Consider the following 24,936-nt stretch of genomic DNA (forward strand, 5'->3'; position numbering starts at 1 on the left):
TGCTTGTAACTGCTTATACAAGCCTAGAACAAGAGCAAATAAAATTTTGCACAAAATAGTTAGCATTCAACACCCACCCACCCCAATAATATGCTTATAAGTTTTTCAGTGTATTTTAACTATGTATTTGTTCTGTTCTGACTTTTGAAGGGTGTTGGGGGTGCTGCAGTTTCAGAATCTAATTAATTTTTATCTCCTGTCATTGAAGCTTTTGATACTTTGATCTGGAGGTCAGGCACAGCATGTATAAGAGCAAGTTACTGTTTCATTCTGAAAGCTGAATAAGAGAATCATAAAGTTGGAAGCAATCCCAAGGGTCTAGTCCAATCCCCCACAATGCAGGAATCCCAACCAAAGCATCCATGACTGATGGCCAAACCTCCAATGGAGAGTCTACATGCAACCTCCTGAGGGAGTCCATTCCACTGTTGAACAGCTCTTACTGTCAGAATGTTCTTCCTGAGGTTTAGTTGGAATCTCCTTTCTTGTAATTTGAAGCCATTGCTTTGAGTCCTACCCTCAAGAGCAGCAGAAAACAACCTTGTTCACTCTTCCATGTGACAACCCTTACTATATTTGAAGATGTATATCACATTCTCAGCCTCCTCCTTGCCAGGCTAAACATACCCAGCTGCTTCAACTGTTCCTCATAAGGCTTGGTTTCCAGACCCTTGATCATCTTGGTTACCCTCCTCTGCACATTCAATATCCTTTTTAAATGGTGATGCCCAGAACTGGACATAGCATTCCAGATGTGGTTTGACCAAGGCAGAATAGAGTGGCACTATGACTTCCCTTGATCTGGGCACTATATTTCTGTTAATGCAGCTGAGAATAGTATTAGGGTTTTGTTTGTTTTTTGCTGCTGCACCGCACTTTTGACTCATGTTAAGCTTGTGATCCACCAAGACTCCTAGATCCTTTTCACATGTACGACTGGCAAGCCAGGTGTCTCCATCTTATATTTGTGCATCTGGTTCTTACTGCCTAAGCGCAGCACCTTGCATCTGTCCCTATTGAAATTCATTTTGTTAGTTTGGGCTCAGTTCTCAGTTTATAAGTATAAAAAATGGCATTTTAAGAGCTCTTGTAGTAACCTATTTGCTCCTAGTATTCAAAGACCTGAATGTGTGAACTGTTTCAGGATCCAGTTTAGGAGTCTTTACATAGCAGTGGTATAAGGGGGAAATGTGTCTCCTGCCCTGTATTTTGTATGGTTGGGCTTAGTTCAGTCTTGCATGGTGTGCCTTTTTAAAACATTAAAAAGTGGTCTGACCATGACAACAGGGTTACAGAGCCCCTCCCCTCATTCCAGACCAACAACCTCCCACTTGGTTGAAAATATTGGCTCAAGAGTGTGTGTTGCAAAATGTGTTGGACAATGCTTTTTGTGACAGCCCCATTGTTATCAGAATGGCCACCTGCCCCAACCCCAGACACTCCTAACATAGCTATTTAAAACCCACAGGACAGCATTCTTGAGGGCCTATCAGCCAATTCAGGAAGGGAGACTATTGGGCAGTGGGATGATTGGAACACCATGGAATTTGTGATCTGTCTCTCTGGTCCAACACAAGGTACAAACTCAAACTCAGTACCCGAGTGAACTGATCTCCTGGTGAGGCAAAATAGCATCTTTGCTTCCCTTACCCTCCCACCTATTTTTGATTCTGAACTAGATAACATAGACAGAGAAAGCTGGGTCAGATCCTGAGGATCTTCTAGTCCAAGCCCCTGCAATGCAGGAATATGCAGCTGTCCCATATGGGGATCGAACCTGCAACCTTGGTGTTATCCGCACCACACTCTAACACTCTAACTAAGCTATCCAGACCCACAAAGATCAATTCCACCCAGCTCATTTCCTCAGATCTTGGTGACACAGGCCAGTTCAGCTTGCTCATCCTAGCTGAAATCATGGATGATAGTTTTCATGGATGACCTGGAATAACTGGTAAACAGCAGCTCTACTTTGCTACAGGGCAGGTTAACAAGGCAGCCCCAAACCTGTTGGTTGGTAGAAGGGATAGTTCTTCATCTTGAGTAGAAGCCCTATTCTGGACCAGCTGCAGTTTCTGTATCATTTTTCAAGGCAACTTCATGTACAACACATTGCAATAAAACTAAAAGGAAGGTTACTAGACTATGGTGAACTGTGACCAAGCTATTTCCATTTAGGTATGGTCAGCAGAAGCTGATAAAAAAGCAACAACTTTGAGCCACTGAGGCATCGAGACTCTAATGACAGTGTTGGTTCAATGAACACCCCTAAACTACGACATGTTTTAATTTTAATGCATTTCTTGCTAAGTGTTCCCTTTCCTCTTGAATTTTCTAAAGCAATGACAACAATATTGTAATAGCTTTCTAGAAAGAGGAAGTATATTGTATTTTAACCTATGGGTCTCCTGCTGTGTTTAACATTCCCATCAAGTAGTAAACTCTATTTTGATCAGTCTACAACTGGGCGCTCCACTCATGGATCTTTCTAATCCTTGGGGCCAGGAAGAGAGGGAGAAAAAGAAACACTTTTCATTTTAATTTCAGGTATGAGCTAATGCAGAGAGGTATACTTGAACCTAAAGACATTGGATTTGTTCCAGATGCATACACCTGCAATCAACATTTGGAAAGGGAAAACAAATATCTCAAGAAGGAAATGGAGAGCTATAAAATAGCAGCCAAGTAGGTTTTTGTTATTGTTAATGGGTTTTCAGCTGTTCACCTGGGGAAAGATCCTGCCGAATTAACCACAATTTCTGTTAATTTCAAAAGGAAAGTTAAGCATGTGTTCAACAAGATTTGAATGTATTTATTTACAGAACTTACAGCTTTAATTGCAAAGAGCATTGAAGTAAAAGTGATTTAAGAGTGCTTATGTCTGACTAGACTGTGCCCAACATGAACATGTTATAATAAGCTGCCAAGTGAGCAGATTTATGGAATTCTAAGAACCTTGTTGGGGCTAGCTGACAGGAGAGAGCTGGGAAAGCCATTACACAAAACTGCAGACCCATCACAATTCATGGGTCTAAACTTGAAGGGATCAAGTGGGTTCATGGGGAGAAAGGCTAGTATTCAGGTTGGGCAACCCAGTCAGATGGGCAGGGTGTGTGTGTGTGTGTATTTGTGGCTGGTAATCAGAAACACAATCAACCCATAAAGCAAAGCTTTTGTTCAGCCTTCTGAAGGCGTCCAGGCTTTCCAGTTCAAATGGTTCTCAGCTAATTGTATAATTAAGTAAAATAAAATAAATGGATGGAAGGTGGCTTGGTACCATGCCTTTAAAAAAGTTTTATTTGCTACACTTCCTTGCTCTATACAAAGACATATAGTATATCAGCTTAAAAAAATATCCAGAACAGGAACCATGTAAAGATAAGCAGTAGTTTAATTGCACTGGGATTGTTATATATGAATAGGTCTAAATAATAACATTGTGGTGCTGAAGTTAATATAGGTGTAAACCATTGCGTTTAGAAAAGATGGCAATGCAGACTGACCAGAGATACATGCCATGTTACTTAAGCAGTTTATGTTTATATGTAACTAAATCCTGTCAATTTTCTGAGCCTAAAAGGTATTGCGGGGTACAAATAAAAAGCATAACTATTTACAAAAGAAATTATTGCATGCTGCAGCCATTTTAATGAATGCATGTATGTTTGCTAAATTTTACATTTCACAATTTTTGAAGGCCATATTGGATCTATGAGTTGGCTATACAGGAACAGGAACCTTTATAGCATTATTGATTTGCTTTTGAGAATGCATGCCATACAGGAAAAAAATCACAAAACACTAAATAATTTACATGTTTCATGTGAGAGAGGGAGATCTACCGTGTTGGGGAGAGGCAGCAGTAAGCATTTGTCCTTAAAATGTTTGCTGCATCTGTCTTGCATGCTCCTTCCAGACAGAAAATGAAATGCATTAGCACTTAAAGGGGGGAAGTCCTAGGCAGCAGTAGTTTCGTGAGCTTGATATTCAAGGTGCTAATATTTCTTTGGAAACACGCTTCCTTGTAGACATTACTATCAGATATGTTGACCAGTTGTCCCTGTTTGTGGTACCCAGGACCAGAAACACACTCAGCAAGGTTAACAAGTATACTGTCAATCAAAATGTGATCTAGCAGCTTCAGGTCTAGAGTACTTGAAGTACGTAGCTTCAGAATGAGGGACAGTAACAGGAAATGGCTGCACTACAGTATATCAGATAAGAGTGTTCAATGCCAGCGTGTATTCCAGAAACTGAATCCAGTGCAAAGGGAAATAGGAAAGAGAAGGGGCACAAATAAGGAAGCTGATTTCACCATGATTTCTTTATATATAATTTTTTATTAGTTTTTTTAACATATCATTTTCAACAGTAATTAAACATACTTTTACATATTATTCAAATTTTTGACTTCCATCAATCCTGTCTGAAAATTTTCTAATCTAATCTCTCAGTATGCATTTCTTATCTTCCCTATTACATTTCAAACTCAGAACCAATATCTCTTATCTTTTTCTACTTTGTAACACTTCGTATAATTCTCCTTACAAAACTTCTTGTAGTCCTACTAGCGTAATTTGTTGATTACAGTTGCTCTTCAAATAATTCATATACTTCTTCCAATCTTCTGTAAATCTCTGGTCCCGCAGGTTTTGAATCCTTCCTGTCATTTTGTCCAATTCTGCATAGTCCATTAATTTCGTCTGAGACTTCACCATGATTTCAGTGCGTGCTTAAGCAAGTTTACTCAGCAGTATTCCCTGCTGATTTGAATGCATGCTGTTAAAGGTAGTAAGTTAGCAGTGTTGTGCATGGGGAGGGTGTAATAAAAGAACCATCTAAATGAGCTGAAGTGCAAAATGTCAGAAAGAGAATGTCCAAAAGTAGTGTACACTTATAGACTCATAGAATTGTAGCGAGGGAAGGGACCCCGAGGGTTGTCTAGTACAACCCCCTGCAGTTGCAGGAATCTCGAATACTATCCTTCATCCAGTTTGATACCATACTATATCCTGTTTAGCATTGCAAATGTGCTAGCAGTTTTATTCTTTTTCATGACAGCTTCAAATCCGAGAAAGTTCCAAATTGATCATGCAAATTTTTAAAAATACTCAAACCTAATAAATATTATTCTAAATACTTTTTTATTGCTAAGATTACTTGGGATAAATTTAGTTACAAACTGCCAATAAAACACTACCACTAAAAGCAGATCTAGGTGTTAGCGGCATAACAAGTAAAAGCAGATCTAGGTGGTAACTGCCATTTTGGACCTACCATTTCTTCTTGCCTGAAGTTGAACAGTTCTTGGCTTGAGAGACTCTTGGCAAAAAATAAAGTGGGATTTAGATTTTCTTGACCATTCTGGTGCTTGTCCCATCCTCTCTGTCAGAATCTCATGTCAATGTCCCCTTGCATTTTTTGTCTTATATTCCTTCATCCAGAAAGCAGTTATTTTCTTCTTTTTCTTTCATGCAGCAAAGCTAAAGAAGCACTGCTAAAACTGCAGAAAGAGCGTGACTTCCATCGAATGCATCATAAACGAGTGGTGCAAGAAAAAAACAGGCTCATTAATGACATTAAAAGGTAAACGATTACAAACGGGATCAGCTTCCCTCGTGTTTGATCCGGAAGCTGCAGTTAGTGCAGAATGCTGCAGCATAATTGCGGACAGGAGTGAGACCTGTGCTCAGATGTCTGTATTGGTTGTCGATCTGCTACTGGGCTCAGTTCAAGGTGTTATTATTAGTATCTAAAGCCCTTAACAACTTGGGACTAGTTTACCTATGAGATTGCCTTACCCCATATGTGCCTACTCAACCACTTTGATCAGCAGAATTGACACTTTTAAAAGTGCCACATGATACCAGTTCTACACCTGTAAAAACGTGATCATTTAGTGTGGCACCACCGACACTTTGGAATTCCCTGCCTATTGATATCAGGCAGGTGCCTTCACTGTCCTCTTTTCAGCACCTGCTGAAGACATTCATATTTAGACCGAAAAAAATCTCTTAGGAACTGAGTGGAACAACAGGGGCTATGTTCACCTGAACAAACAGCCTAAGGGGCAGGCCTCCCATTAAAAAAAAGGTCATCATTGATAAGCTCTAGAAGGTTTCAAACACTTTGCAGGCAAATTTGTTGATTGCACAGATTACATGCAGAGGATTAGTTAGATCTAAGCAACCTGCCTATATTAGAAATTGGCTCTCTATGTAGAAGTCAGAAAAAGAATATTGTGACTTTCTGAACTTGTTTAATGATGTGTGCTAAACAGTTTCTTGTGAATTACATAGCAAATAGACTCACCATCCATAATGAAAACTTGACTTTCTACTTCATTTGGTGGAACATTCTAAATTTAGGTTCTGTTGTAATTAATACTAGAGAAATACATTTTAGTTGATCTTTCTTAATTGTAATTTGCTTGGTTGTCAGTTCATATGTTTTGTTTGCACCAGGGATAGACATAACATTCATCTGCAAGAAAGAAACAAATTTTAATATGGACCAGCATATTTAATTCATTTAATGTACTTTGATAATTTGGAAAATGAAAACTCCCACCTCCATCAACATTGTTTGATGTATTACAGTATTTTAATATTTTTTTGGAAGCCGCCCAGAGTGGCTGGGGAGGCCCAGCCAGATAGGCCGGATATAAATAATAAATTATTATTATTATTATTATTATTATTATTAACATTTGGAATAGTTTGTTTTTCATAAGATTTTATTAAAGCTTTTTCAGTAAGATAAAAGAAACTAATCTAAATAAAAACAAAAACAGAAAGGAAAGAGAAAAGAAAATGCAGAGTCCTCTCTCAAAGGTAGCTCTTAACCCTTGTCACCCACAGAAAGTGGTGGACCCTCCCAGCTCTCACCTGGGAGATTTCCTTTTTCCTCCCAATCTCTCACCCTGGGAGATCTTCACTTCTTTGCCTCTCACTCAGGGTCCTTCCACCAACCGTCCTTTAATCCCAATAATGGCCAGAGCAGAGGATAACAAAGAAGAAAAAACAAAAGAATAGAGAAGGAGAAAAGAAATAAAATAAAATAAAAATGACTTCTGATTTTCTGTCTGTCAGTTACATAAAATAAATTATTCAAAACATTCACTCTAGAATGATATTCAACTATTCTACTTTGTGTTAAGCAATATTTTTCCAATCTTCAGACCTGAACATTTGGGTTAGTTTGAAAGAACTTGGATTGTATAATTCTTACAGGTAACCAAGAAACGTCTTTCTTCTGAGAATTAAATGCTACAGAATATTTCTTGTCTTGTGACCATTGTATAATTTTTTTCTTTATTTTTTCTGTAGACTGAAGACACATTATGCATCATATGAGCCACTGTTAAAGCAGTTGAATGAAAAATATGAGATTCTACTGCGAGAGAAGATGCTCACAAGCTTAGAAAGAGACAGAGTGGTTGGGCAGGTAAAAACCTGTAGTGTGTTTAACCTAGAGATTCAGAAAGCACTGATCTCTTTACTGTCTAATGTAGAGTCATGGTTAGAGTGTGGTACTAGGATGTGGGAGGCAAGGAGTCAGATCTCCACTCATCCATGAAACTCACTGGGTGACCTTGGGCCAGTCACGTTCTCTCCGCTTAACCCCCCTGACAGGGTTGTGTTGAGGATGAAATAAGGAAGGGAAATAAAGAAGGATCATAATCCTAATCATACATACAGGTTTAAGTTTCCATTTCTATCCTCAAAAAACAAGGTGGACCACATATAGGTAAAAAAGGTAAAGGACCCCTGGATGGTTAAGTCCAGTCAAAGGCAACTATGGGGTGCGGTGCTCATCTCACTTCAGACTGAGGGAGCCGGTGTTTGTCTACAGACAGCTTTATGGGTCATGTGGACAGCATGACTAAACCACTTCTGGCACAATGGAACACCATGATGGAAGCCAGAGTGCACAGAAATGCTGTTTACCTTCCTGTCACAGCAGTACCTATTGATCTACTTGCATTGGTATGCTTTTGAACTGCTAGCTTGGCAGAAGCTGGGTCAGAACAATGGGAGCTCACCCCATTGCACAGATTCAAGCCACCAGCCTTCCAATCGGCAAGCCCAAGAGGCTCAGTGGTTTAGACCACAGCACCACCTGTGTCCCTACCACGTATAAAACCCAAGAATATGTAATGCACAAAGAACGTGGGGCATTAGCGATTTTGAGTTTTTCTTGGATGTCAAGTGCACAGAGCTCTTCTTAGTTTAAAATCAATGGGTCATATCACTGTATATAAAATGGAGAGATTACCTGAGGTGTGGGAGGGATAATTCTGTATTCTGAAGAAAGCTGTGCCTTGCTGCTTGCAAGTGCCATCTGCTGGATCTGGTGATTGGCAAGCAGCCACTTCTTAAAGTGAAAGGAGCCTCCCTGTCCATCAAAATTCTCTTCAGAGGTGCAATTGGTAGCTTGTCATTTCTTTGCCAGGTTAATAAACCAATCTCCACACACACACACACACACACACACACACACACACACACACACTATGCCAGACCCCAGCAGCATACAAATTCAGAAGGATTTTTTCTCTAATATATCTATACCTATGAATAAAATGAATTAAAATATGTCCTGCTGGCTGCTGCTGTTGAATCAACAGTTGCTGGCCAGAATTGCATGTCTCTGAGTTCTTTCTGACTTCTAGCAGAATTGGATCCATGCGCTGGACTGTGTTAGGCTGTATGCCAATGAAAGAGCTCTAAGAGCTCTGCTGTGTTTGGCCTGTTTCCTTTCCAAAGCCTCTCAGCAATCTGATATCTGGCTTTTCAGTTAAGACCCTGAAACATGTTTAAATGAGGTTATTTTTTATTTTCAGTTTTGGAAAATGCAAGGTTATGTGTAGGGCAAGTGGTGTCTCTGTCACTTCAACCTACTTATACAGTGGGTAAAAGGATAATATAACCCACTGCATAATGGTTTCACTCTTTTCACACTGGTGAATCCTGATATTATTGTCAGCCATGCAGAATCTCCCAAGTGTCACTGCTATGCCGCCTCCATTCATTTCAGTGAGGTTTATGCCTCAAACAAGCCTTGAGAAAATGAATAATGTGTTCTGCTGCTAAATTCATAACACTGTTCAGCATCTAATGCCAAGGTTCTCCCAATTTTGACACAATTAAATAGATGGATAACATTATTTCAAGAAAAGGAGCAGAATTCATCATTCCCTTTATTAGCCTCACTAAAACGATTGAGGCACTTGGTAGATTTTGCAAGAGTTAAAGCCTCAGGTGTCTTCAGTATAAATATGCAAAACAACTGTCGTTATATATTTCATAGAAGTGTACGTGACCTCACTTCTAGGCACAGTGTGAGGAATGTATGTTTGATGCATATTATCCCAGTGTGGGACAGATCTGATACATTCCTTTCCCTCCTTGTCAGGAACATCTCCTGTTCAGTTGTGGACAGAGCATGGCAAAAGCAGAGGGCCAAGAAGGCAAAGGCAACCTATATGCAATAAGGGCAGATCTCCCGAATGCTCAGGCTGCTCAGCAAGACAGCCCTGGAAGCATTCACAGGATCACTCTGCCTTATTGATACAAATAAAGCATATTTGATCCCCCCCCCACAAGAATCCTAAGAACTGTAATTAGCCCCACACAGAGCTACAATTTCCAGCATCCAAAACAGACTACAGTTCCTAGGATTCCTGGTCAGAGTATGCGCTTTAAATGTTTGGTTGTTTTTGGGTAGCCTGGCCACAATTTCGCATCAACCAAAATGCTCCAGACTTCATAGAATCATGGAGTTGGAAGTGACCCTCAAGGGTTGTCTGGTCCAACCCTTTGAAATGCAGGAATCTCAACTAAAGAATCCAAGACAGATGGCCACCCAACCTCTGCTTAAAAACCTCCAAGGAAGGAGAGTCCGCAAGCTCCCAAGGGCTTCCACTATCAATCAGCTCTTACTGTCAGAAAGTTCTTCCTGATGTCTAGTTGGAATCTCCTTTCTTGTAACTTGAAGCCATTTATTCAAGTCCTACCCTCCAGAGCAGGTGAAAACAAGTTTGCTGCATCTTCCATGTGACAACCCTTTAGATATTTGAACTTAATTATGTTCCAGGGCACCATGAAGGGTAGATGGTGGAGAGTATTTTGAAAACACTGCAAAGTGACATTTTTGTGAGAAAAAGAGAAGTCTTAATATTTTTGAAGAATAAATGGCTTTTGATAAATTTTGGCTCAGCTGTAGTTGATACAGCTGGCTTTCTTGCATTTCCCATCTTTGGCCAGAGTGTGGTGGTAATTTGCAGGCTAAATTCCTGCTGGATAATTTAGGCCACCTGTAAGCTTGAGTGCTGATTCCCCTTTGCCTGAGAGTTACTGACGAACTATGTGAAGTGATCTTGAGAAGGTGGAAAGATTGTTTACTTCACTTTAATTACCCTGACTGAGTGCATGGAAAGCATTGTTTAAAATTATGTTGAAGGATAACTAATATATTGATTTCTATATGCACTCAGCTTCTTACCACATTGAGATATTTTAGGCTGATTATTTTACATGCATTCACACATATGTCTGATTTTCTTAATGGGAGAAATGAAAGTTCTCAATGTCTTTTTCCCTTCATTGTTCAGATTACAGGTTTACAAGCCACTTTACGAAGCTTAGAGTCTGGAAGCTACATTCAAATTCCTGTCACTAAAGGTAAACGGTTTCCTATATATTGAAATCCCAAACTTGAACAGAACAAAATGCTTTTCAAAGATTGTGCAAATGGTTAGGCATTCAAAATTCTCCTGCATGTTAAACCCTAAAATAATTTAATGAATGTTAAGCTTTGAGACACAGTGATTCACATGGACGAGGCAAATGGGTGTGAGCTCTGAAGGGCTATGGTGGGAAAACATTGTTAAATCTCCCCTACTGTGGGAGTTGAGATGTCACTGAGTGGATTTTTAATACTGCGTCAGTTCTCTTTCCTGATTGCCTGGGAGCAGAGGTTGCCCTGGGGATGAGATAGTCCATCATTTCATTAAATACTGCAGACTCTGTCTAGTCCACCATAGAAACAGTCCTCCATGCTTAGAGAGATTCCTGCAGGAATCAGCAGAGTTTTGTATCCGCTTTCCTTCGTGCAGGGTGTGTGCATGGTCAGTACACTGCCTGTTACAGGCCAGACATTGATATGGGAACCATTTACAGGCATCTCATTCCCTTAATGGCTTGGTGGGTTGAGTGGATGTGCTGAGGAATGGGAAGGGGGAGTGTTGGCTCCATGAGGATTCCTTTGTATACAGGCTGAATTGACTCTGAGCTTTTCTGTTTTAAAAAACATTTTGTTTGTACTTGAAGTACAAACATTGCTAATGTTAAGCAAAATTTGAATATGTACAAACTGAAATATGGAGGCTTTTTGAGGAATTTGCATTTTTATACTAGGGAGCGGCATTTATATGTTATTTGTATTAGCAAATTCGCTAAAAGGTTAAGGGCGTTCATGTTTGGATGGAGACTTGAAAATCAAAACAGGAAACTCAAATGCTGTTTGCAATATCACTTTACTACTATTGTTTAACTGGAAAATAGGTTGGCAATAAGTCATAGCATGTGTCAAGTTTTATAGATCTTGATCATGGACATTTCTTTTCCTTTGAGTAGCTTTATGAAATATATTTGCAGGTTTGGCAATGGAACATTGATATTTTTATTTTATGAGCCCTTCAGCCTATCTGCTGCATTACTATCATTTTACTCACCTTCCAGAAGTCTAATAGAAATGACTTACTATAAAAATAAATAGCAACTGCAGTGAAATGTGATTAGGCTGCAGCCTTAAGCATATTCACAAGGAAGTCTCATTGAACTTAGTGTGACTTCCTTCCAGGCTAAACTGTTTAGCATCCACACATAATATTTTATGATAGTTGCATGGCTAAACCCTTTTGCGTATAATTTTTTGTAGTGGTTGTGTGTGTGTGTAACAAAACATTGATTTAGATTCTGGTTGATTCAATCAGTAGGTACACAGTTTATTTTAGAGGCAGAGGTCTCACTGGGGTGTACCATTTCAGATTGTAGGTTGGAGTTTACATGCTTGAACTCCATACACACCACATTCCCTCGACACAGAAAATCTGTCGCTCCAATAAGAAGAAGTATGGTAGCCAAGTGTTCTCCTTGACGTGTTAGAATGCTGTTTAGTGTGCCCCTCCCCATAAACGCTGCTGGATTTCATATTTTGATAGCAGGTCCATTGTAGGTAGAAGGTATGGTCCCAGGAATACCTCAGTGAAGTTGTTCACTCAGAGTGCAGCAGCTGTAAAAAAGGTGTGTTAAGGATCATTAGTAAAGGGACTGAAAGCAAAACTACCAATACTATTATGTTGTTATAAAAATCTAAATTGCAGTTGTATTTGGAATATTGTATACAGTTCTGGTTGCTGCTCCTTAAAAAGCACGTTGAAGTTAAGCTGGAAAAGATCAGAAAATAGCAACCAAAAGGTTCAAGGGGCTGAAAAACTCCTATGAGGAAAGGTTGCATCATGGAGGTCCTTTAGAAAAAGTGGCTAGAGTTTTCCTCTTCCTTCTCCTCACATAATACTAGAACCCAGGGCCACACGGTGAAACCAAATGTTGGAAGATCAGGACAGATAAAAGAGAAGCACTATTCATACTGTGAATAAACACTGGAATTTGCCACCAAACTAATGGGGGATAATGGCCACAAGTCCTAATGGCTCTGCATAACTCTGATGTTGAAAGTAACGTGCCTCTGAGTAGCAGTTGCTGGGGAACAGAAGTGGGGAGAGTGCTGTTGTGCTCATGTCCTACTTGTAGGTCTCCCACAGGCATCTGGTTGACCATTGTGAGTAGAGGATGCTGGGCAAGATGGAACTTTGGTCTGGTCCATCCAGAATCTCCTTATATGTTGGTACAGTCTGAAGTGATTGAACAAGATGTAGCCATTTTTTTTATTTAAGGCTGTGATCCTAGTGAAATTTTTAGCCATGTTGGTCACTGATAATATGTAGCTTTCATTGAAAAAAGACTTTGTGTACAAAAAATAGCTGAGGATAATTAGTGTTGATATTGGGGCTGAATGTTTCATGCTTTTGCTCAGTTTGGGACCTAAATGGAACAAAGTTAACAGAACAGATACACAATTTACTGAAGTGATTTTCAGGAACATCACTGAAAAGATGCAGAGCGAACAGTGCAAAACCTGTAAATCATGGGAAAATACTTTTCTTAAATTTCAGTAAAAATGTTCCTAATTGTCTGTAGTGGCTAAGGCAGTGTTTTTTCCTGTATATTATACACCAGATTTTCTTCATTTTGCCTGCTGACTCTAGTGGGTGACTTGTTATATCTCTATTGAGGTAACATTCCTGGGGTAAAACAACAGCATTCCACTTTTATATACCAGCACAGTTCCTAGGGTTATAGGCTATGAACAAAAGGCTACCTTGCTAAAGCACTCCAGATAGTAAGCCACCCCTATTTTTAGAGGGAGGAATTAAGGTTATTTTGTCATATTCCTGTTCTCCACCAGGAAACATTTCAGATGATACCCATTTACAGTAATCAAGACAGCCCAAGTTCACAACAGCAGGATGACTCTGTACTGCTATTCAGCGTGGCTCTTCGAAAAACTCTATTCATGTTTGAAAACAAGTTTTGGGGAGATGAAAACTGTTATTTATAATTAATCTCTTAAGTACCTTTAGTAGGTGGGATGGGGTGGAAGTGGAACGGTGAAATGAGTGAATGAGCAAGGATTATATGGCAAGGAGTACCAGCAGTGGTGGTCATGCAGCAGTCATGGCTGGACGCTCTCCTCGCTCCACCATCCTACTTATGCCATGGTGCCACACTGTTTTCGTAGCCCACAGAAAATAAGCACAGAAGGAGCCTTCTATCAGCAGGCTGTAGTTACAACAAGATCAAGTAGAGAAAAAATAAGCTTCTTTCTTTTGGGATGCCTTACTCTTGTCCCCCAGCCATCACATAGCAGTGGTCTAGATACCCATCAACTGGACCAACTGCTACCAAGCCTTTTCACGTCCCTGTTTATACCTGTATGCAAACTTACATACTGCCTACATATTTATGGAGATGCGGATGTGTGGTTTTTTTTTTACAATGAATCTGGAAACTATTACATGTCACTGGATTCTTGCACTTTGCCAGTATACACTTAGTTACGTTGGGGCATCAGCAACTGAATTCCAGTATTAATCTTAGTAAGATAACATGCATTTATTTATTTGTTTTCCCCAAGATAGTGGGCAGTGAGTAAAATGGTTCTGCTGCTTGAAGGGGCAAATGCAATGTTACAGAATGGGAAGTTGATTAATAATGCAAGTTTATACACAGGCTTCCCCAAACCCAAATTGCCTAGACATTGGTTGTACTCATTTCTATATGGGGTTGCACTCTTCCCTCAGAAGAGCTGGTGCATAGTCTGGGGGTGCTCCCTGACTCACATTTCTTGCTGGAGGCTTCAGTGACTTCAGTATAGTTTTGTCAGCTTCTCTCCCTTTGACAGCTATGATTATTTTGGGACAGAGATAGCCGTGAAATGGTGACTCATGCATTGATAACCTGAAAACTGGACAATTGTAATATGCTGTATATGGGAGTGTTCTTAAGGCTGGTCTGGAACCTGCAACTAGGACAGAATGCAGCAGCTAAGTTGCTGAGTGAGGCACCATACCAAGCACAAGTTATGTCACTCTTAAAAGAGGAGCAGCACCGGTTTCTTATATGTGACCAACCTGGTTTAAGATTTTTGTTCTGACTTATAAAGTCCTAAACAACATTGGACTAGGCTGCCTGAGGGAAAGACTTATTCCAGTTCAGGTCATTAAGATTGTCTGCTAACCCTGTCCTGTCACCTGGTTGTGCCACAACACAATTTTATGTAAACTAGAGATGAGGAATCTATGTGTGTCTAACCCTCACTATATCCCCACTGTAAACCTTCCCCTGCATTAAAGCTTATTAGGCAAGTTCCTTCCAAAAGGAATTGCAGTTTTAAAACGTTTTAGTCATCATGCAGTACAGAATGACCTGGTTGGTATGCAGTGCAAAATGACTGAATGACTGAATAGGAAGAGGCACCTGTTTTAATTCTGCTGCATATACAGTACATACCTTCCATCCCACCTGAAAGGCACTCAAAACAGGAGGTCTGCAAATGCTTCTGAGATATTATACTGTGTAACTGTAATGATTTTGTAGAACTTGGAAATGTGTTTGATCAGAAGATGCTATTTAAACCTCTGGGCTTTCCTAGTTCTGTAGCAGTTTGCAAGTATGTATATTTCACGAACGAACACAATCCCACGAGCAATGTAACTGCCAGACAACCACAGCCACTGAGTGAGAGAAGAGCTTCCAAACAAATAAAACATTTCTGCAATGTGTAATGCTTAGGGAAATACTCTGAGACATGATACTTGTAACCGTTGTTGAAAAGTTTTTAAAGTATTTATAAGGCTAGCATCTTGTGTAAGAAACAGTTCTTTTCACATGCGTCCCTTCAAATAAATTAGTTAAGGTGGCCATACGCTTCAGTTACTTTTATTTTAAGGGTTTTAGCTCAAAGAGAAGTTATTCTGGGGCAGGTCCCATGAATGGGAACTGTGCAGAGAACATAGCTGTTTATTTCAGTGGGGCTTACTTCCTAGTCGATTGCAGGCCCAGACAAGGGGGGGGGGGGGCATATGGGCCACTTGGCCCGGGCCTCCAATTCTAAAGGGGGCCTCGGTCAGCATATTCACAATCGCAGGGGATGCACTGGGCGAACACGGAGGCGCAAAGGGGGCCACGTGATCTACCTGGCCTGGGCCTCTGCCTGGCTCTGCAAGGCCCTGGTCAATTGTGCCCTTTGGGTGCAGGCTTCATAGTAAAAATGAGAGAATAATTTCACATGCAGAAAGGATTTTTCAATTTATTTGTTTTAGATGCACATTTTATTTTAGTGTTGGATTTTGTGTACTTTTCAAGAATGACAATTCAAATGACTTCAGTTTACCCATATGGCCATCACAGTCAATTTTACAGAACACTGAAGCATGCAGTGCAAAAAGGTATATGTTATCTGGAAAACATGGATAGGCTGGTTGGTCTAAATCTTTAAACAGACTTGATTTAACAAACAGTTTTCCCCACTGGTGCTTGCAGTTTTTATAGAATATATATATATATTCATTGATACTTATCAAAAGATATACAAAAGTTCATACACAATACAAAGTATCTTTTTATAATACACCAGAATAAAAAATATTTTTGAAATCTAATATAAAAAGGAACAAGAGCAAAAAGAAAGAAGAAAAGTAACAGAAACATTAAAAATCTTAGCCAGCAAAGAATCAAGTAGGTTGTCCTACGGATATATTTTAAAAGTCAAAAAATAAATAAATAATATTTAAAATAATCAAAAAATTAATGGTACAGCTGGGTTTACAGCAACTTCCATCAGCCTCATGTGCAGGGCTTTTTTCAGCCGGAACTCACTTGAACTCAGTTCTGGCACCTCTCAAGTGGGCACCATTGCCATCAATATGGAACAAAGGAGGCGTTCATGGTGAGTTTCGGCACCTCTTTTTCTAGAAAAATAGTACTGCTCATGTGTAATCATTATTCCAGCATTTGTAACCTTCAAACTTAACAGTTCTGTTGAATTTTGCACAAGGAAATTGACAGGATTTATGATGCTGACCTTAAGCTTTAAAGGTAAAGCCGGCATACAGCTTTCGGGTCATGTGGCCAGCATGAGTAAGCCGTTTCTGGCGAACCAGAGCAGCGCATGGAAATGCTGTTTACCTTCCCGCCAGAGCGGTACCTATTTACCTACTTGCACTTTGTGCTTTCGAACTGCTTGTTTGGCAGGAGCAGGGACCGAGCGATGGGTGCTCATCCCGTTATGGGGATTTGAACCGTCGACCCTCTGATCGGCAAGCCCTAGGCTCTGTGGTTTAACCCACAGTGCCACCAGCATCCCTTAAGCATTAAGATGGTGTTAAAATGGCAAAAGCAGTTCAGTGGCAGAGACTGACCACCAGAAAAGGCATCTTGGGGACTGTTGATGGAAAGCTCAATTAATATGTTGACCCAGCTGTTTAAAAGATGAATTCCATGGTAGGGAGCATTAGGAAAGGGAAATTTGTGGTGCACCTGCACTTGGAATAGTGTGAACAGTTCTGGTACCTACATCGCAAAAAGGATATTGTAAAGCTGGGAAAAGAGCAAAGTGATAAAGTGGCTGGTACAATTCACCTGTGAAGGAATATTACATTGTTTGGGGCTTTTTATATTAGAAAAAAATCAAGCATAAAACCTGCATTTGAATGCTATTTCAAATGGGTTTGTAATAATATGTTACATTGTATTATCTATGTAGGAGCACTTCAAGTAATAAATAAATAAAAGTTCTTTTTTGTATTCAATAAAATTTAATAAAAATTTAAAAATAAAACAAATAAATAAAAGTATGCATGGTATGAAGATTTTGAAGTGTTTTGTATTGTAGCATTTTTCTTAGTAATGTATTTGTACTGTTATGAACTTCCCATGGAAGCAGGGATGAAGGGCAACACAGAAGGATCTGGTCCATATTAGTTCCCTTTGCTATTGTAAATGTGAATGTTACATCGTCTTTCATGTTAAAGGTAGTAGCCCCAATGCAGATAGTCCATTTGGTGTTCTTTTTAGTCAGAGCTTTTTCTGCCATTCTCAAATTGCTATCCAGCATAGACTTCTCAACCAGCTTTTTAACCGGAGAGAATATAATGAGACACTTGTGACTTGTGGGTGTGCAGTTGTACATGCAGATATACTTTCATACTCATACTCATTTTTAGAGCTCTGCTAAATAAAAAAACCCCAAGATTCTAATTTTGTGACTGCAGTCCTCTTCTCCCCAAGCACTGTTGATTTTCAAACAATATGGATTCTTCTGCTCTGTGGTTCTTCAGGCTCTGCATAATGGTGCCCACATTGATACTAGTAGTCCCATCTTCTGGGTGTGTACAGATCAGTTGCCAGGAATGTTCAAAAGAGTTTATTTAGTCTGGATGAGGGCCAATGTTCTATCTGTTCCATTTGAGATTCCAGTTTAGATTGCCAATCCTTGCTGGATTGGATTGAAATCACAAGCAAGTTGGGCAAATTAATCAGGGATTAATTTGTTTTATAGTAGAACAAATTTATGCATGCTTAATTTCTACCAAAAAATGATTTTTTAAAGAAATGTAAAAACCAAACTGCTTTTATTTGATAGCCGGCCGTAAGTGTGAAAGAGAAGATGGATTGCAGGGACCTTCTCAGAAAGCTCTCAGAGAAGCCAAGGAACACAAAGCATTTACTGGTGTTAATCCGTATGACTCAGCCAAAGATCCAACAAAACAGATGGGCAAGAGATATCCAAAGGTATGCCAATTCTCATTTTGCCTATTTTTGTAGAATTCGGCCTCATGTTCAGTGTTTTAATATTGTTACAAAAAGTATTGGGTTCATGTGATAGCAAACACCACCATGATTAACCATATCGCTGTTTGCTGAAAGATTCTGTCGCTTCCTACAGCTTATCCCTCTTTGTATTCCAGAAGCCAACTGGTGACTCCTGTGTAGCACCAGTGCTGTTGGTGTAAACTGGTTCTGGATTCTGAGGCTTACAGCTGAGAAACACTGGCTCTTCTATTTTTTTTCTATGTGGACAGAGGATGGTTCAGAAGTGTTAAAGGGGGCAGCTATACAGTGGAACCTTGAACGCTTCAGAAATCGAACATTTTGGCTTTCCAACACCAACAACCCGGAAGTGAATGCTTCCGTTTTTGAACGCGCTTTGGAAGTCAAACAGCTTCCGAGGCACGTTTCTCCATTTTTTCTATGGATTTTGCCAACTGGCAATTGTGCCTCGGTTGTTGAATGTTTCAGAAGTCAAACAGTCTTCCGGAACGGATTACATTCAACAACCAAGGTTCCATTGTATGAGAAAGTTGCTAGGGGGCACCCAGAGGATAATGGAGTGAAGGTACAGGCAACTCCTCAGCTGTGCGGCGGTTGCTTTCTGGGTCATCGTGCACATCGGCAGAGCGGGCAGAGCCCCCTCCACCCCATGTAGCTCCCTCCCCATTCAGCCCCCTTCCAGGGCCGAAAACAGTGTGTGTTGGCAGTTGTGCACAAATTGAACGTGCACAAAATGACTGCTGCCTGTATTATATTTGGGTAGGGAGAACTTGAAAAACATATTTCTATTTATGAAATAGTCACAATCCAGTCCAACATAAAGTACATTCTACTGATTTCAAGTCCTGTTCACCCAGTACGTAACACTGTCTCATCCACATTCTAACCAGCTGAGCTGTCCAGGCCAAGGCACACCTTTGATGTTTCTCCTGCCAGGAAGATGTTCAAGTTCCCATTCCATGTTTTTCTGAGGCATTATCTGTTTTCTTTCTGTTACAACAAAAGTTGTGTGTATGGAATAAGCGGTGTTCTGTTAGTACAACTCCAACCCAGGAATTGTCCTTTTTGGCTTTTTCCTCCGGCTTACATGCATGGTTATATTAGTTGTGTTAGGAAGAGGTGTTTTTGCTTGTTGCATCAGGTGGATACTTTCTCAACCCCCTTCATATTTTGAAAGGCCTGCATGAGGGGGTTGCACTGCATAGCCCTGTCATGTGTGCGAGCCACACCCCTTCCTGCCACATACGAAGAGTTGCACAATCTTGACTGGTGTGTGGGTGTGTGTTAGTCCTGCTAGGGTCTTCTTCACTGTCTGATTTTTTGGGGGAACAGAAGTCAGACTTGAGGGAAATAGATCTTCTTCAGATCAGTTTTACCTTAGCGCTTTGTATTCTAAGTGGCCTAGGCCTCAAAATCAGGAGAGCTCTCACATTAAGCATCTGTCTGGTTGCCAGACGAGCCATGCTCATTTGAGCTCAGAATTCTTTAATCCTATATGTTTGTCTTTTGATGTCCGTTTATTCAATTTGCACTGTAATGTCATCTCAGGATATTTCTGACTTCAGGCTCTATGATGTAATTTTTACTAAAGATGCCAGGCTGAACTTTGAATATATGAAGAATGATGTCCTCGGTTTGGTATTTTAAAATAAAATTTAACCATAAGAGGGTTGTTTATCTGCGGGAATTAACTTTCCTGTGAGACACATGTTTACTTAGCTCAGATTGCAGACTATGCTTGCAGAATATCTGACCAGTACATTAAATAGGTCAACAAATTACTGTTTTTGCGTGAGTTGATCTAGCCAGATGAAAGACACTGCACTATGTTATTTCTTGTCCTTGTTACCCAGAGTTTGGGAAAGGTTAGAGAACAAAAGAGGGAAATTATTAATAGTGACTAGGACTACAATCATATGTTTAGTTGCTTGAGAATAAGCCCCACTGAACTCTGTACAAATAGCAATATATGTTTTAAGGTGTAATTCCATATACCCAGACACACACCTGCCCATAGGTGTCATCTAGGGTGTGCTGGGGGGGGGGGGCAAGGGCCCCCTCCCCCAAAATCTGCAGTGGCTGTGCGTGCACACTGCACAACATGCTCACATTAATTCCGCAGCCCGTCGCGCAACACGCTGATATTACACACGTTGCACAGCGCTGGCCCCCTCAATCTCCAACTCCAGCACTTTCAACTGTCTGAATATCTCCTGCTCTTTGAAACAAGTCCGCCCTTTCTCTCTTGCTTTGGCATCTTCGGAACACCTCCTAGTTCAGCCGTTCCCAACCTAGTGCTCTCCAGATGTTTAGGGTATGACCATTGGCCATACTTCCTGGGGCTGGTGGGCATTGAAGTCGAAAACATCTGTTGAATATCAAGCAGGTTGGGGGAAACTGCCCTAGGCCCAGTACCCTGTGACTAAGCCAAAGTGTGTGTGACTGAAATAATGACTTCTGCCTCCATTTCCATTTTCTTCCTCTATTGTTTCCAGCGTCTGTTTTTAGTTTTTCAAGTCCCTTGGGAAAAGAACTTCTCATACCATTTTGGGGGGTGAAGTGCCTTTTGCATTGCGTAGCTGATGCTAAATAAATAAATAATCTGAAGGGCCATTAACTAGACCTAAGGCCCACTAAAATTGTGGCTTGCTGCTAGACAGTTAATAGTTAGCTAGTAAATTAGCCACAATTTTTGGACCTCTATGTGATATTGTAGTTAACAATGATAATTGTTAATACTTATTTCCATTTTAATGCCTCTTTTTATAAGTTATTCATGAATGGTTTTCCACCACTGAAGTGTGATTCAAATACCAAGTAGGACCGCCAAAGCCTTAAGCCTAACTAAAAAGGGCTCAGGTGCTCATTTATGGCAGTATTTATTTTAGAAATTAATAATTCTATCCTGAATTATGGATTTTCCTCCTAAATCTTTTTCACAATATTTAAACAAAGCTCTGCATATGTAAATATATCCAAAAGAAATAAAATCAGCATTAGCATTTAGTTTTTCCTGATGCTGAATCACACTAATATGCCACAAGTAAATTGGACTTACGTAATATTACTTTTTCTGATACCCAGTGTTATTTACATTGTATTTTTTAAACACTGTTTGACTCCTGGGAGTATAAAATTAAATCTTAATTGTTTTCATATTGTGCTGAAACTATATGTGCAAGAAGATGCCAAGTCTACATGCCAACTGGTTTATGAATTAATAATTGGCAGGATTAGTTTGCTTCATAGTCAACCCTTGGAATGCATATTTGGTCTTAAAAATAATTTGTCACTTTCCTCAGTTGGTTTTCCTTCTGACAAGATTGTAGATACTTATTTCTTGTCCATTGATTCACAACAGGTTCTAGTGTGCTGTGTTCTGACCGTAGTTTAACAACATACCGTACTTGTTCCTCTACAGGTCTAAGAGGTGACCTCACAGATTTTAGGGGGATTAGCTATGGATGTGGTTCCTTTGTTAACTAGCAGCTTTCATTACTAAATCCTTATCCTTCTACTGCAAAAGCCAGTGTGTAAGGGCATTGCAGTTTGGTCCATAACAATGCAAGTGCTTAATTTTATTTTAGCAGAACATGCTGCTTTTGCTGGCTCATAGTGCAATCCTATACATATCTACTAAGAAGTAAACGCAGTTGAGTTCTCATGTATATTTGTGTAGGATTGCTGCCTTAAAATGATATCTGCTTCTACCACTTCATTCAGTTTTGAAATGTTACTAATTCTTGTATACATTGCCAAATGCTCCTTTGTGTTTATTTAGAATAGAATTTCAAAAAGAATACTATATTCAACATCAAGTACTAAGAGAATTTAAATGTATTCCTGAAATAATTAGTGAGTGTTTTAAAGGATTGTAGGTAAACGACTAGTAAATGTTTCTATATTTTATTCACAATAATTCTTTGGTACTTCAGCAGCCATCCTTTCATTTTTAGTGTTCTCACAAAAAAGGTTAAGAGTTATCATTGCCAAAAACCTCACTTTGGAATGCTGAATTCAAATTACTGAGTCCCAACTGTTGTTCCAGCTAAGTTGTGGGTGAACATATCAGACGACACAGCGATTCTTCAAACAGCTCTTGTTTATTCACAGGCCAGAACAGAACAGGGCTGAAGGGTTCAGCCAACCTGCTTATATACAGCTCAACTACAAAGCAACAGTAACAACTCTCTGTACATATCCAATCACTGAACGTCACTTCCAATTCCTTATTTGCATATGCGGACCTGAGTGAAAACTATCTGTAGTATCCCCCTGCTGGCCCAGGGTGAGAACTTCAGTACATAACAGTTCCTGCAGTCTTATTCCTAGATGCTCCTTTGTTTCTGACTTACAGCATGGAAATGTGCTGAGCAAGGTCTTCTCCCTACATTGGGACTAAGTGTTGATCTGATTCCTGAGAAAGGGTCCTGGGTTCAGCAAAAGCCTGTACCCAAGTCCCTAACAGGCTCAAAAGGGTGCTACTGCAGATCAATACCTCCTTAAACTTCAGTTGGAACTTGTAAGAGCTGTTAGCTTGATTCCCTGCTTCTACTTTCTCTGAAGTGCTTTTTCAAGCAGCAGAGCCAGTGTAACACAAAACAAGTCTTCACTTTCTGGCAGGACGCCATGGGGGGGGTCAAGGCCCCCCAAATTTTGAAGCAGGGGGCTTGGCCCCCTCAATATTGCACAGCCTGTGACAGGCCCTGTCAGGCCTAAATGCAGCCACAGTGGACCCTGCCGGGCGTCCTCCCGGCGCATGACATCACACACATGTGCCAGGCTCCCCAAAGTTGGGCAGAACCCGGTGCGTATGCTGTCTGGGCATGCCCTGATGCTGTCCAGAGTGGACTGGCTTGATGTAAATGTTTGCTTTTCTGACTAAGGGCTTATTCATACTCCTCTGCCCACTTCCCTGCTGCCCCAGGGAAAATCACTCTTTAGTGCTCAGAGGAGTACAGAGATATTAAAAAAAATATATTTTTATAAGTGTGTACCCTTGTTTCTCAACACACACACACACACACACACACACACAAACAAACACACAGGTCAACATAAGGTAAGAGTACCTACATACAGAAGTAAGGTAAAGATAAAGGGACCCCTGACCATTAGGTCCAGTCGTGACCGACTCTGGGGTTGCCACGCTCATCTCGCTTTACTGGCTGAGGGAGCCGGCGTACAGCTTCCAGGTCATGTGGCCAGCATGACTAAGCCTCTTCTGGCAGACCAGACCAGTGCACAGAAATGCCGTTTACCTTCCCACTGGAGCAGTACCTATTTATCTACTTGCACCCGGGGGTGCTTTCGAACTGCTAGGTTGGCAGGAGCAGGGACCGAGCAATGGGAGCTCACCCCGTCGTGGGGATTCGAACCGCCAACCTTCTGATCGGCAAGTCCTAGGCTCTGAGGTTTAACCCACAGCGCCACCTGCGTCCCTACATACAGAAGTAGAGCATGCTAAATAGGCAATAGGGCAACTGTAGAAGTAGGGAGTACACATACTCATTCTCTCAACTACAATAGACCAGCATAAGATAAAAATATATAAAGCACCTAAATCATGTGGCATGGTTTTGTGGTATTTGTCATTTTGTAAGTTTTTGTGGTATTTTATGCACTGACTTGCCTTTACTTTTATTGATTATAGTTCAGTAATTCTGTATTGTCATTGTTTAGTGTATTTAATTATTATTTGCTGATATTTAATGTTACTGTTTACTACTACTACTATTATTATTTATTGAATATTGTTTTATTTGATATAAATTATTTATTTCAAAGTTATGTTTTTATTATGACTTTGTGTATTGGTTAAGATTGTTATTAAGTGTCTGATCTTTGCTCTCTATGTAGTTGTTTCTTCAGCTTGTAAACCACCTTGTGTATAGTAATATAGAAAGGCGGTATACAAATTAAAAGAAATGAAATGGAGCAAACGGCAATTCTCATTTTCTCTGGATTGATGTTTGCTCTGATTTAGCACTGCAGAATGAGTTTTTCCTGGGAAAGGAACGGGGCAAGGGGGACCCATGCCTAAAAACAGCAGGTCAAATGAAAAACTGCTCAGACCCATGATTTCTAGTCATGGGACAAGCAGAAGTATGAATATATCCTGTTGATTTCTTTTTTAGTCAGCTTGAGGCTGAACAGGCAGTGTGTTCCGTGTTGCAGATTTGCTATTCTTTCCCCTTCTGTGTTGGACATTTCATGATGAGGGATGGTTCCGTTGGTAGAGCATGAGACTCTTAATCTCAGTTTGTGAGTTCAGGCCCCACGAACAGTGGCGTAGCGTGGGTTGTCAGCACCCGGGGCAAGGCAAGTAATTTGCGCCCCCTAACCCTAACCCCCAGATGTTGCGCCCGGTGCGGCCGGCCCCCCCTGCACCCGCCACGCTACGCCACTGCCCACGAAAGATTTCTGCATTTGGAGGGGGTTAGAATAGATGATCCATTTGGTCCCTTCCAGCTCTACA

General features: G+C 40.4%; 1 protein-coding gene across 3 annotated transcripts in view; it reads left to right on the forward strand.

The window, feature by feature from the left end:
- The window catches only part of SPAG16 (sperm associated antigen 16), a 388,967-nt gene that overhangs the window by 20,381 nt on the left and 343,650 nt on the right, over window positions 1-24,936 (forward strand). For all 3 annotated transcript variants that reach the window (XM_083399945.1, XM_083399947.1, XM_083399946.1), the window contains exons 5-9: window positions 2,548-2,685; window positions 5,479-5,586; window positions 7,329-7,446; window positions 10,616-10,685; window positions 18,271-18,419. In XM_083399945.1, coding sequence (XP_083256071.1) covers window positions 2,548-2,685; window positions 5,479-5,586; window positions 7,329-7,446; window positions 10,616-10,685; window positions 18,271-18,419 — 583 coding nt within the window. The remainder of the gene's footprint in view (window positions 1-2,547; window positions 2,686-5,478; window positions 5,587-7,328; window positions 7,447-10,615; window positions 10,686-18,270; window positions 18,420-24,936) is intronic.

Source organism: Podarcis tiliguerta, assembly GCF_965153285.1.
Source record: "Podarcis tiliguerta genome assembly, chromosome: 1".
In the NCBI taxonomy this organism is placed as follows: Eukaryota; Metazoa; Chordata; class Lepidosauria; order Squamata; family Lacertidae; genus Podarcis; species Podarcis tiliguerta.